General features: G+C 44.4%; 1 protein-coding gene and 1 long non-coding RNA gene across 4 annotated transcripts in view; one reads left to right on the top strand and one right to left on the bottom strand.

Moving 5' to 3' along the window:
- Positions 1-357: 357 nt before the first annotated feature.
- Gm6306 (predicted gene 6306) lies at positions 358-2,954 on the bottom strand. The gene has a single exon (NR_166704.1). It is a non-coding gene; the product is annotated as a predicted gene 6306 (long non-coding RNA).
- The window catches only part of Tcp11l1 (t-complex 11 like 1), a 44,928-nt gene continuing 32,487 nt past the window's right edge, over positions 1,092-13,532 (top strand). The window contains exons 1-3 of one of the 3 annotated variants that reach the window (XM_006499734.4): positions 1,095-1,285; positions 6,719-6,905; positions 13,287-13,419. In XM_006499734.4, the coding sequence (XP_006499797.1) occupies positions 6,743-6,905; positions 13,287-13,419 (296 nt within the window). In that variant the 5' untranslated portion in view covers positions 1,095-1,285; positions 6,719-6,742. Of the gene's footprint in view, positions 1,286-6,718; positions 6,906-13,286; positions 13,420-13,532 lie in introns of all 3 variants that reach the window. The other 2 variants (NM_177190.5, XM_006499735.3) reach the window with 2 other exon arrangements.

Below are 13,532 nucleotides of genomic sequence, written 5' to 3'. Positions count from 1 at the left end.
CATATGCGGTTTGTTAGTAGTAGTGCTTAAAGAAAAAAAAAGAAAAAAAGAAAAAAGGAAAGAAATTAAATTCAGGGATCCCTTAGCCGGGCGTGGTGGTGCACGCCTTTAACCCCAGCACTTGGGAGACAGAGGCAGGTGGATTTCTGAGTTCGAGGCTAGCCTGGTCTACAGAGTGAGTTCCTGGACAGCCAGGACTATACAGAGAAACCCTGTCTCGAAAAACCAAATCAATCAATCAAGAATCCCTCTCCCACCCCCACCCCCTCTGTCCTCTGTCTCTCCCCTCTATGCTTATTTCTCTTCGGTCTAGTGTTAGAGGGGGAAGGAGTGGGGGAGGAGAATCTACAAAGTAGCAAAGATTCCTATCTTTTATTTAAGATAGAGACAGATGACAAAGTATTTCTGTTAGTGAAGTTAGCTATTATAGCGCCCCAGGCTTGGAGTGGGGTGATGTTTTTGTTGGCTTAATTTTTTTTTTCTTGTACAACAATGATCATGCCCGCCCCAACTTTATGGACCCAGGGACATGATATTTAGGGGAAATGATCTTCCTTTCTGGAACGCAACTTCTCCAAGGGCTGAGCTAGGGAACCGCTGCTCTCGCCTCTTTTCATATCAAGCTGAAGCCTCGGTCACCCAAACACTTCGAAGGGACCGCTCAAGCCAGGGCTCAGAATCCAAAAGGAGCCTGTGAGTGTGTGGGTGTCCAAAATGAAGGCAAGGGAGTGAGATTGGCCTGGTTGATGGAATATTCAGTTTTCAAAGTCCTGGCAGGGAAAGTAGCTTCTAAGGCGCCCTGCGCTTTACCACACTTTTAACTGCGCGCCATCGCCTCCGCTTTTGCCCAACCTCAACATGGCGCCTCCCTGTGCGGCCGGAGCGACTTCGAGCCGGGGGCCACCGCACTCCCTCGGCCGCCCCCCTCCCCGGGCCCGCATCAGCCTTTCCACACAAAAACGTAGTGAAGCTCAGCTCCGAGCGCCAGATTCCCGAGCCCCTTGGTGACAGCGGGAGAGCCGGCCGCCGGTCCGTACAGGAGCATGGCGCCGCCCACGCTGGGCAGGCGCATCCCGCCTCCCCCGCCCCGCACTGAGCGCGGCCGGCGCTGCCCACCGACGCGGGGCACAGAGGACGGCCCGCAGCTCGGGGAGAGCCAGGCGCCCCGGCGGGGGTCGAGGCCCAGGCGCCCAGGCCGGCGCGCATCGCTCCCCCCCTTTCGCGTCGCGGACCCCGCGGTACTCGCAGCCGGAGTGACCCTGGGTGGTCGCCGACGCCGCGGCAGGTGAGCGGGGCAGAGGCCGGCGGGCCGGCCCGGGATCCACCGGGCGAAAGCGCTCCGGTTTCTGGACCTCTCCCAGCCGGTCGGGTCCCGAGGATGCAGGGTGGAGCGAGGAGGAGAACAGGGATGGGTGAGGCCCACCCTCCAGGCCGGACTCCCCGGCGCGCCCCTGCCCTCGCCGACCGAAACAGCTGTTTACGACGAAATCTGAACGCGGTTCCCGGCGCCGGGGGTCAGAGATCTTTTCTTTTCGCTTGAAAGACCCTTTCTGGAGGATTCTTTTGTGTTCAGCTTGGGCCGGCGTGCAGCTCCGACAGATGCCGGTCCCCGTGCCAGGATCCTCCCCCTCGGTTTCCTGGTTAGGTACCATAGGGTTTTATGATTGTTGAGTGAATGAATGAGAGCAATTAAATAGCACCCCCCCCCCCATAATCCTACTACTCTTTAATTATAGCTGCCAGTGTGGAATGGTGGTGGTGTGGCAGTCTGTGGCCGCAGGGTACCCTTATGCAGGAAACCAGGAGGCACTTAACTGTAGAAAACTGAAGCCACAGTAAAGACACAGAATGAGACCTCAGTAGTGATGGGGGAATAGGACATTTTAAGAAAAATGGGCCACTTTTACTGAAGTTATTGTCACTTTTAAACCACAGGTTCAGTGCTACCCAAAACACCTTGAACAACCCCTCCTAACAGTGACATCACACAGATGACACAGGGTTTTATGTCTGTCAACAAATGAGTATCTGTTTGCCGGGCTTGGGGGCTTAGGGGTATACTAATAGAGCATTTATGGAGAATATGATTGATCTTGGCTCTTGAGAAGTTCAAAATCTAGACAAAGCTTTTCATTTCATTTTTAGAGTACAAATTAGCGCTTTCCCCACCAGACCCCCAATTCCTCTTTCCATCTTTGCTTACTGCCACTTTTCCATTTCAGGCACCACTGGCTTTTCTGCTGGAGGAATGAAAACCCCCCTCCTTTCACCCCTACCCCGACGTTATAACTTGGTGAAATTCTACTCCTTTCAAAGACAGGTCACATGTCATCTTTTCTGGGAAAGTTTTCTCAGCTTCCTCCTCTTCAGAATAGCAGCGTCATGCTAATTTGAGTTTCATTGTGGCTCCTTGCAAGCATGCCTGTCCGTCTCTGATTAGATTGTTTTCAGCTTCCTATCCCTATTGGAATAATCATATTTTGACTGGAATTAAAGGCAGTGATGGATGCCAGCTGTCTCACAATCAGCCTTGCAGGACTTTGGAGAAAGATGTAAACATTCATAAGGTTGAAGGAAGAGCCCTGGGAGGAGACAGGACCTGAACAGGGTCTTGGGGGGACAGGGACAGTCTTTTGTGACTCAAGGCATCTTGCCTTTCCTCTTCTCTGTATCCAGTGAATGACTTCCTCTGGACAGCTCCCTGGTGTTTGAAGAGGATAAAATTAGATGTTTTGTTTCTTATAGAATCTGTAGGTAATGAACATTGGATCTGTTGCACTTCCAAACGCTAGTAGGATTTAAGACAATGGAGAAATGGGTTTTGGAAGGAAAAGTTGGGCAGGGAGTGGTGGCACATGGCTTTCTGGGATTGAAAGCCCCAGGAGCTGAGGTGGGCAGCTCTTCTTATGAGTTCGGGGGCTGTATGGTGAGTCCTAGGCTAGCTAGAAAGTACATGGGGTGGGGGGTGTGGAGGCTGGTCTTCCCAAGGTCCTGAGTTCAAATCCCAGCAACCACGTGGTGGCTCACAACCACCTGTAATGAGATCTGACGCCCTCTTCTGGTGTGTCTGAAGTCAGCTACAATGTTAATAAATAAATCTAAAAAAAAAAAAAAGTACAAAGAGGGACCCTGGCTCCCCAAAACAGAGGCAGAGGCAGGTGCCTGTAGCCAGGGTTGTGAGATCTTGTTTCAAAAGGAAAGAAAAGAAAAGAAAAGAAAAGAAAAGAAACTTAAGCACGTAAGGGGGGTTATTTTTGGCCCACAGCCCAGCAGGAGCATGAGGTAGCTGGGCATGTCACATTCATGGTCAAGAAATAGCAACAAAGTCGTCTAGTGCACAGTCCCTTTCTATGGAACTGTTGTTAGGCCAGAACCCAGCCCAGGAAATGGTGCTGCCCAAGGGTGGGGAGAGTCTTCCCACCTCGGTGAACGAAATCAAGGAAACCAATCAAGGGGCTCTCCAGCACCCCCATGAACTGAGCCAGCCTGATCTGGACAGTTCTCCCGAGGGTCCTTTCCAAGGTGACAGTGAGACTGATGATCGCAACAAGCCTGCAGATTTGAATTCCAGTAACTTTATTCTGTTTTTAAATTGAGGTCTCTTGCGATTTTAGATAATTATACCAAGTGATTCTTCTCTCCAGTGTGCAGAAGTGGGCCAAATCTCTTTAAAACATAGTACATTTCTTTAGATTCTTCGACTACCTTCCAAGTATGTAATGAGCTGAATTGGTGTTTATGACAATAGTTTGTGATCCTCAAAGTGTTATTATCAGTGTTGTAAATGCTGAAGCATCATCTTTCTTAACTGGAAATATCCTAAAAACAGCAAAGGGTGGGGAGGGCTTAAAAACTTTAATGTAATTAAAAGATTTCTTTTGTGGGGAGTGGTGGTGCACGCCTTTAGTCCCAGCACTCGAGAGGCAGAGGCAGGCGGATTTCTGAGTTTGAGGTCAGCCTGGTCTACAAAGTGAGTTCCAGCCAAGGCTATACAGAGAAACCCTGTCTCAAAAAACCAAAAAAAAAAAAAAAAAGGGGGGGGGGAGGAAAAAAAAGATTTCTTTTATGAGGCTGAAGAGATGGCTCAGCTGTCAAGCAGTGACTATTCTTGCAGAGCACCCAGGTTCAGTTCCCAACACCCCCACAAACACCTGGTAACCTGATAAGCCCAGTCCTAGGTTATCTGATGCCCTCTTTTGGCCTTTGAGGGCACTGTACACAGTCTACATATATGCAGGTAAACACACTCATACACATAAAATAAATATTAGGCTGGAAAACTGGTTCAGCAATTAAGAGAACTGACTGCTGTAGCATGTGTAGCATGTGTAGTTTCTACTACCCTGCTTTAAGCTCCAGAATTAAAAGCCACCACCCTGGTTCCCTTGGATCCACGGATGAAAGACAGACACACACAAGCTTGCTTTTAATATGCCTTTTAGCTCAATGGTTGGGCACTTCTAAGCCTCCCAAGGCTAACATGCCGTTACCTTCACTTCCAACTCAACACCTCTAAATCTACCCTCAGCTTAGTTTCCTTTCTGATCTCCCACCTGCTAACCCAGCCCCAGTTGGGGAAATGGCCAATGGCCATTCCTACGGACATCTCACATGGCTAGTAGCTTGCTTTCTTATCTTGTGTCTCCTAGCCTGCCTGCGGGAACCTGGAAGTCCCCCCTGTTCTGCCCAGCCGTTGGCCACTAGCATCGTTATTGATGAATCAAGAACCAATTGAGGAACAGGACCTTTTAATATTCACATGCAGATTCCAGATCAAAGCATCAGAACTGCCCCTATATCTCACTTTTTCTGTCCAATTTAAAAAACAAACAAACAATAACAACAACAAAACCCCTCTTCTCTCAGACATAAATTGAACAGGGGATGAAGGTTTGATTCTCAGCACCCACATGTTGTCTCACTATCATCTGTTAAGTGTAGTTTTAGAGGACCTGGTGCTCTCTTCTGACCAACTAGGGCATCAGGCACACACAAGTGGTGTCATCTCTACTCTGCCAGTCTAACCCACTTTCTTAGCCTTCTATCCTGTTCCCAGAAATCCAAGAGGCAATCAACACTGAAGGTCATAGGGTCAAGCAGTTCTACCAGCTAAGACTTCTTAAAGGGCCAGTTGGCTAGCAGGTGGGGATCCTTTAAAGGGCCAGGCGCACAAGATAAATCACGATACAGTAAAATAAATCTCTAGAAAAATGTCTTTTTTAACTGGTCCAGACTAGAGTGTTAGATAATATTCATATTCTTTTTGGGGGGAGGGGGTGGTGGATACAGGGGTTTCGAGACAAGGTTTCTCTGTGTAGCCCTGGCTGTCCTGGAACTCACTCTGTAGACCAGGCTGCCTTGAATTTAGAAATCTGCCTGCCTCTGCTTCCCAAGGGCTGGGACTATAGGCGTGCGCCACCACAGCCCGGCTATTTATTTATTTATTTATTTATTGTATCATGTTCTTAGCAACTACTTAAAAAGGTTTTCTTCAGGCTAGAGAGATGGCTCAGCGTGGCTCAGCGGTTAAGAGCACTGACTGCTCTTCCAGAGATCCTGAGTTCAATTCCCAGCAACCATATGGTAGCTCACAACCATCCGTAATGAGATCTGATGCCCTTTTCTGGTGTCTGAAGACAGCTACAGTATACTCATATAAATTAAATAAGTCTTTAAAAACAAAAAAAGAATGCTACACGTTTCTCTTAAGCACGTTATAGAGTCTAGACAGTACTGTTTCTCATCCGAAGTTATTGATTATTTTTGGTTGTTCTGGAGCTCACTATGTAGACCAGACTCACCTCAGCCTCAGAGATTTACCTGCCTCTCCATTATTATTATTATTATTATTATTATTATTATTATTATTAAATCTAGGGGAAGGGTGTGTGTGTGTGTGTGTGTGTGTGTGTGTGTGTGTGTGCTCACCTGTGCATGGGCATGGAAGCCAGAGATCAGCTTTGAGTATCTTTAGGCACGATGTGGTGCCTAGATTTTCAGCAGTACTAGGAGCTGAACTCATGCTCTTTATAGCAAGGACTTTGTCTAACTGAGCCATCTCCCCAGTCATTTCTATCCACACGATAGGAACAGGAATCCATCCATCTCAGCACAGCATTGGAAGGAGGTTAGAAGCATGGTTTCCACAATGTTGGTTTTGTTGTTTGTTTTGAATTAGTGACCCCAGCCTTGAAGCTGTTCTTCCACCTGTCAAGTGCTGAGATTACAAGAGCCGGCTTTCCAATGAACTTTCCTATGAGCTCTAGGCCACAAAAGTAACGATGGGTGTGGTGGAGCATGTCTGTAGGCCTGGCATTTATGAATTGGAGGCAGGACGGTTGTGAGTTCAAGGCCAGCCTGGACTACAGAGAGTGCTCAAGGACAGTAGGGGCTATGTAGTGGAATACTGTCTTGAAAGAATTAGGATTGAATCACCCCTCCCTTTGCTTAAAGCAGAAGTAGGTGGCTTAAGTCTTCTTTCAGTTTAAGCACCCCACCCCCAACTTGTGACATGTATTCGGGAGTGGGATACATTATTCCAGCTATGCCCATGACTTACAGGCGCCATTGGCTAAGTGTGTTTAGTCACTGAGGAAGAGTATATAAATGAATAAAACCTTAGCAAGACTGCTGAGAAAACAACTAAAACGACAGCTAAGCATTGGCTTAGTCAGTGACACTGGATGAACACGTTTGGCTCATTGTCTTTCTTTCCTAGGAAAGGAAACAGACTTAACTGAGGATGTCTGAAAACCTTGACAAGTCCCATGTAGACGAAGCAGGAGAGGCAGAGGCGGCTGCCTCCGAGCAAGGCCTGGAAGGTGCTCTGGAGTGCTCTGATGAAACCTTACAGAAAAAAGTGAAGTCGGACTCACCTAGTTCCCAAAGAGTGGGAAGACCTCACTGTAAGCAAATCTGACTTTGATTAAAAGCACTACCGTGGGTTTTTCAAGTGGCTTCCTTGGGCGCGTGGCTCTGAACTAAGTTCTCATAGGAGGGCCAGATAACCAGTGCTTAGAATTGACATAGCAGTAGTTCCCCAACTGGCAGCCTAGCTGCTGGTGGGTTTACAGTTGTTTGAGAAGTTAAAACTTTAGAACAGTGAGGCTCTCCAGTGTCTCTGAAGTAATCAGAGAAACAGAAGACTAGAGGGAAACTGGCTTTAACAGTGAAAAGTCTGAGACTCCTGTGAGCCAGGCCTTCTGCAGGTTAAATGAAAAATGAGTGCGTTTACCATACCTTAAATTCATTTCCCCAGGGCTTGGTTTCCACAGACTGAAGAGATTCAGTTTGCTGAGTGAGAGTGGAAATTATTTGAGGTCCCCGCAGGGAGTCGGCCTCCAGGTGAAAGGTGGCAAGCTCTGCCATAAATTGCCTGGCTTATGTATTTTATTAAGAATACGTAAACTTTTTGAAGTGAATCCAAAAATGCAGGTCTCTAGAAGGGAGTGTCACAGTCTAAGAATGTCGGTGTTGATGCTATCAAACTGCAAATGAAGAGTCGTGCTGCAGATTGGGAAGAAGGACAAATATTTTGAGGTTTTAGGTGTGTTTCTGAAACAGTCAAAGCCATTCCTAAATAATGTATCAGCCACCACAACGTTCTTATAGGACACATATACAAATGGGCCTAAAGCACAAATTGTTCCCAGGGAAGATTGCAGTAATAACGTTAGCTGGTGTGCATCTGTGACTTACTGTCTCCAATGTGTGTAGTTGGGGGGATGGGTTCCCATCCCGTTAAGTGAGGCATTCTACCTCCTAGAGTAGTTGTGACTATGAAGGAATTCATGTGAGGCATTGAGAATGGTGCTTAGAAGCAGTCAATGTTCAATAACCGTCAGTGTATTATGTCATCTGCTGCATTTTATAATGGTGGGACTTGCTGGAGGCCTGCTCCGGCTAGGGGATGAGCTGAGGTGGACCGGAGTCAGACAAAGGCTGAAGACTGATGGTCCCTGCCTTGCAGTCTTGCTATTTGTGCTTTAATAAGTCCTGGTTTCCTTTCTCTTGCTATTGTGCTTTAATGAACGCTGGTTTCTTTTCTTTCTTGCTTAAGGACCTCTCACTGCCCAGGCAAAAAGGATTGGAACTCATTAACTCTTTGTGAACCAGAGAGAAAAGAAAGGAAGAAAATTGAGGGCTGGAGAGATGGCTCAGCTATTAAGAGCACTTCTTGACTGCTCTTCCAAAGGTCTTGAGTTCAATTCCCAGCAACCACACGGTGGTTCACAATCATCTGCAGTGGGATCCGATGCCCTTTTCTGATGTGTCTGAAGACAGTGTACTCATATGCATAAAATAAATAAATCTTTTTTAAAATAAAAGAAAGGAAGAAAATTAAAATCCTTTACACGGGCAGTATGCATACACACACACACTCACTCACAGCTGAGTTAGTCCTGACCACCTATCTTTATCAACTTCACAAGTATTAATGCATACTTAAAATATACATACCTATACTTATGCCTGTAAGCTCCCATGAGCAAGTTCCAACAAGCAGGTGCCAACATAGAAAAACCTCACTCATTCTGGATGAAAAAGCAGCTCCAACCTTTATTGTTCAGAAAAAGAAAAGGCTTCTACTTTCTTATTGCTGAATGAAAGAGCCTCTCCCTTATTGTCGTTCTAAGTTCTTATACTTCCTCGAGAGACTTGATCACATGGTTTTCCAAGCATCTTTACATTCCATAAGGACATTCCATGAGTTCATAGCAAGTTTAAGACACTAATTCAAGTCATAAATTGATAAGGAGTTTCAGCAGAAATGTTTACATGTGTTTTCATTAAGACTAATACTTGTCTAAACATTATCTGTTACTAACTTCATAAGTTCATGAAAAGTTTAAAACAGGGCTGGTGAGATGGCTCAGCTGTTAAGAGCACTGACTGCTCTTCCGAAGGTCCTGAGTTCGAATCCCAGAAACCACATGGTGTCTCACAACCACCCGTAAAGAGATCTGACACCCTCTTCTGGTGTGTCTAAAGACAGCTACAGTGTACTTACATATAATAATAAATCTTTTTTTTTTAAAGTTTAAAACAAGCTGGAGAGATGGCTCATCTGTTAAGAGCACCAACTGCTCTTCTGAAGGTCCTGAGTTCAAATCCCAGCAACCACTTGGGAGCTTACAACCATCTATAATGATATCTGATGCCCTCTTCTGGGATGTCTGAAGGCAGCTACAGTGTACTTACATATAATAAATCTTTAAAAAAGTAAAAATAAATATTTTAAAAAGTTTAAAACAATAATTATTATAAGTTAGCATGGTTTTGTCTCATTAGTTTTGAAGTTTTATATTGATAAATTAGTCAATATTTTATTTTCTGTCCTTGCACCTGCAATAAATCGTCCACTCCCAGTTCATGGCCTTTACTTAGCAGATAGTGAGTGGTCTCACAGCTAACCTAGAAAGAATGTTTTCCCTGACTGTAAAGTTATTCCGAGCCTCTTTCTTATCCTAGTGCAGTTAACTTAAGACACATGAAGGTTTACAGAATTCTAATTGCAGCTTTCATACTATACAGGGCTCAAAATTACTTGTATAAATTTAGGAATTCCATAGAATCATTATTAAGAATTATGAAATGATCAATTTGTCTACACAGCATTACTACATATCTTTGTTAATCTGCAGAAAATCTGCCCAATAAGGTGGGCTAATGTCCAGGAATCATTAGACTATGTAATAATGATAGGAAAGGCATATCAGAAGCAGGGGTCAATCCTGAGATGAGATCTATAAAGACCCTGCAATTCTGAGTTTACCCATTGCAGCCATGCAAAACGATGGGCCATCTCCAGAAACGAATTTGCATGCCTTCAGCCTTTCCTAGATGGCTCCTGACAGACTGAGTGCTGCAGTGTGCATGCTATTGTTTGAGTCTGAAATGTCCTCCACAGGGATCCAGTTGTGGCACTCTGAGGAGGGAGGGTCCTTGGGATCTGCGTTTGAGAGAATTGGAGTCCCCAGCCACTCCTTTACTCTCATTTTCTTTCTGGGCTGAACTGAGCAGCTTTTCCAGTCATGTGGACCCTGCCTTTATGTGCAGCTCACCACAGACCCAAAAGGATGGGCACAGTAGATCAGGGGCTAGAAATTCCAAACCTGTAAGCCAGCTTCCCACTCCCAATGGTTTTGACATCCAGGCTGGCCTCAAATTCTCTCTGTACCCAAGCATAACCTTGAACTCCTGATCATCCTGTCTCTATTTTCAAAGTACTTGGTTACAGCCCTGTACTACCATGCCCAGCTCCCAGCTTGTATGTATATATGTATATATTTGAGTCAAGTTCTCACTCTGTAGACTTGGCTGCCCTTGAACTCACTTTATTGGTTTGCCTCAAACTCTTGTAGTCTAACTGCCTTAGCCTCTGAGTGCTGTGATGACAGGTATAAGCTACCACACCCAACAACTTTATCTCTTGAGTTGATTTATCTCCAGTATTCCCGACAGCAGCAGAAAACTAACAGAGACTGCTAACATGGTTTTCATTTACTGTAGCTCCTAATGAGGATTTCTGGTTTATGTTTTCAGCTATTCTGGGAAGGATGGACTTGGGACTTGCTTTTTGCCATTCTGTAAATATTGGCATGGCTCTAATGTGAAGCTAGTATTAGGTTGTATTACTTGAAATTACATGTGGTCATGTCTAAGGCAAGAATATTTTCCTCCAGTTTTCAAGGAGCCAGAAGGTGCTACGAAGACCCAGTTTTCCCTTTCAGCTCCTATGCTGAGTGACAACTGCTTATAATGACAGCTCCAGGAAATCCAATGCTTTTTCTCCACTCTGGGCACCAGCACTCACATTCATATAGATACACAAAGTTCTTTTAAAAGCTATTTTTTAAATTGATGTTTGAGCCAAGCAGTGGTGGCACATGTTTTTAATCCCAGCACTCAGGAGCCAGAGGCAGGTGGATCTCTTGAGTTCAAGGTCAACATGGTCTACAGAGTGAGTTGTAGGACAGCCAGGGCCACACAGAGAAACCCTGTCTCAAAACAAACAGTTGATGTTGAGTTTCATTAAAAAGTAATTGAAAATTGGATTGGGATTAGGATAAAATCTCTAGCAATTTCTTAAAGGACTCTAAATGTGTTTCTGTCATTTTTACTACATATACATATATAAAGCAATTTTCTCAGAATAAACAAGAACAAAATCACAATGTTGCTCAACTTTGAAAAACATTGAAGATACCATATGTACTTCAGTGTCAACTTCAGCCAAGACTTAATTACTTCTATAAAATATTTTCATAAGCATATATATCTTATTAGTGTGCAAATTCTCTCCCCCTGTCTTCTCTCTGTCTCTGTCTTTGTCTCTGTCTCTCTTTTCAAAACAGGTTTCTCTATATAACCTTAGCTGGCCTACAACTCACGCTATAGACCAGGCTGGCCTTGAATCTACAGAAAATTGCCAGCCTCTATCTCCCAAGTTCCTAGATTAAAGTCATGCACCATCACACCAGCTGAGTAGCATTCTTTTATATGTTTATTTGTTTGTTTTTGAGATAGGGTTTCTCTGTGTACCCCTACCTATCCTGGAACTCACTCTGTAGACCAGTCTGCCTCTGATCTCAGAGCTCTGCCTGCCTCTGCCAGGTGAGTGCTGGGATTAAAGGCCTGGGCCACCACCACCTGGCTGTATCCTTTTGTAGATGCATGTAAGTATTTAATTGTTTTTAGAAATATTGAGTAGTGGTAGTGCATGCCTTTAATACCAGTACTTGGGAGATAGAGACAGGCAGATCTCTGTGAGTTCAAGGATAGCCTAGTCTACAAAGCAAGTTTCAGGACAGCCAAAGCTATACAGAGAGAAACCTTGTCTCAGAAAACCAGAAAAGAAATATTTTGTTAAAAATACTATGCTTGCCCACTAACTACATATATAGACACATATGAGTGTGCCAGTCTCTTTCTCTGTGTATGTATTTGAGTCTATTTCTGAATTCTTTGTCAATCTATATGTCTATATATTTAAAACCTTATAGTCTTGATAATTAGCATGACAGTTTTGAAATCAGCGCAAATCTTCTAGCTGCCTTTATAGAATAGTCTTGGCTCTCTGGGTCTTTTGTATTTCCATATAAATTTTAGAAGCAATTGGGAAATTTCAAAAAAGTCTGCTGGGACTTTGGTTAGAATATATTTAGTCAATATGTTGACTTAGAGGAAATTGACATCTCTATTATATCAAGAATTGAAAAAATATTATATAGGCTTTATTTTAGATATTTGTTATATCTTACCAATATGCATGACATTAATTTTATTTTTATTTTGAATTTATTTTCTGAAAATTCTTAGAATTTTGTGAGAATAAATACTTTTATAATTTCCCTTCCCCATATATATATATATATAAAACAGGAGATGGCCAGCTCTTAGGTTTGGTTCCCTTTTCAGCAGCAATGGGGAGCAAAGGAAATGAATGCAGTTGGCAGGCAATTTTTTTTTTCACCTAGAAACTTTTCATATGTTAAACCCTGGGCAAAGCAGTAACATTGCTTATCTGTTTGTTTAATCTATTTATTTATTTATGTCTCAAACCCTGCTCCCACCCCCACCTAGTTACCTAGTTTTAAGGTGAGACCTTATGTATAAAACCTCAAACCCTGCTCCCACCCCCACCCAGTTACCTAGTTTTAAGGTGAGACCTTATGTATAAAACCCAGGCTGGCCTTGAACTTCTGATTCTACTGCCGCTACTTTCCTAGTTCTGGAATTGTAAGATGATGGCAACAATGACTTTTCCTCCTCCTCCTCTTCTTCCTCCTCCTCCTCTTCCTTTTCCTCCTCTTCCTCCTTTTCCTCCTCCTCTTCCTCCTCCTCCTCCTCTTCCTCCTCTTCCTCCTCCTTTTCCTCCTCCTCTTCCTCACCTTCTTCCTCCTTTTCCTCCTCCTCCTCTCCTTCCTCCTCCTCCTGCTGCTGCTATTCCTTTTTTGTTTTTTTCTGAGAGGATTTCTCTGTGTAGCCTTGGCTGTCCTGTAACTAGCTCTGACCTTGAACTCACAGAGATGTGCTTGCCTCCGCCTCCCGAGTACTGGGATTAAACGTGTGTGTCATTAAGCTAACTTTTTATTTTCTCTTCAGCAGTCTTAGTGGGAATCACGTTTTGTGTGTTGTATAAATGTTTATTACTTTTAGGATTCTAGGTAAAAGGAAACTAAGACAAAGCTAGGTCTGTTGTTTGGAGTGCTGGGGCAGAGTTCTCAGTGCAGCCGCCATCTGGCTGCGACCTAACGGACTTCTCATGCTGGTTTCTGTTACAGCCAGTCCCGCTCGGCTTGTCACTGTAGAGGAACTTCTAGAAACAGCAAAAGGAGTCACCAACATGGCTCTGGCCCATGAAATTGTAGTAACTGGAGACTTCCGGATTAACGCTGTTGAATTAGCCGAAGGCAGGTGCGTGCATGGACTTGCGTACTAGAGCATTTCCCAGGTCTGGGAATGGCTTTTCACTCAATGCCAGTGTGTTTAAGTACATTCTTCCTTTTTTACATCACTGCTAAAAATAT

The sequence above is a fragment of the Mus musculus genome, chromosome 2 (assembly GCF_000001635.26).
Source record: "Mus musculus strain C57BL/6J chromosome 2, GRCm38.p6 C57BL/6J".
In the NCBI taxonomy this organism is placed as follows: domain Eukaryota; kingdom Metazoa; phylum Chordata; class Mammalia; order Rodentia; family Muridae; genus Mus; species Mus musculus.
Note: the sequence above shows the minus strand (reverse complement) of the source record. Positions and strands in the feature narration are given on the sequence as shown.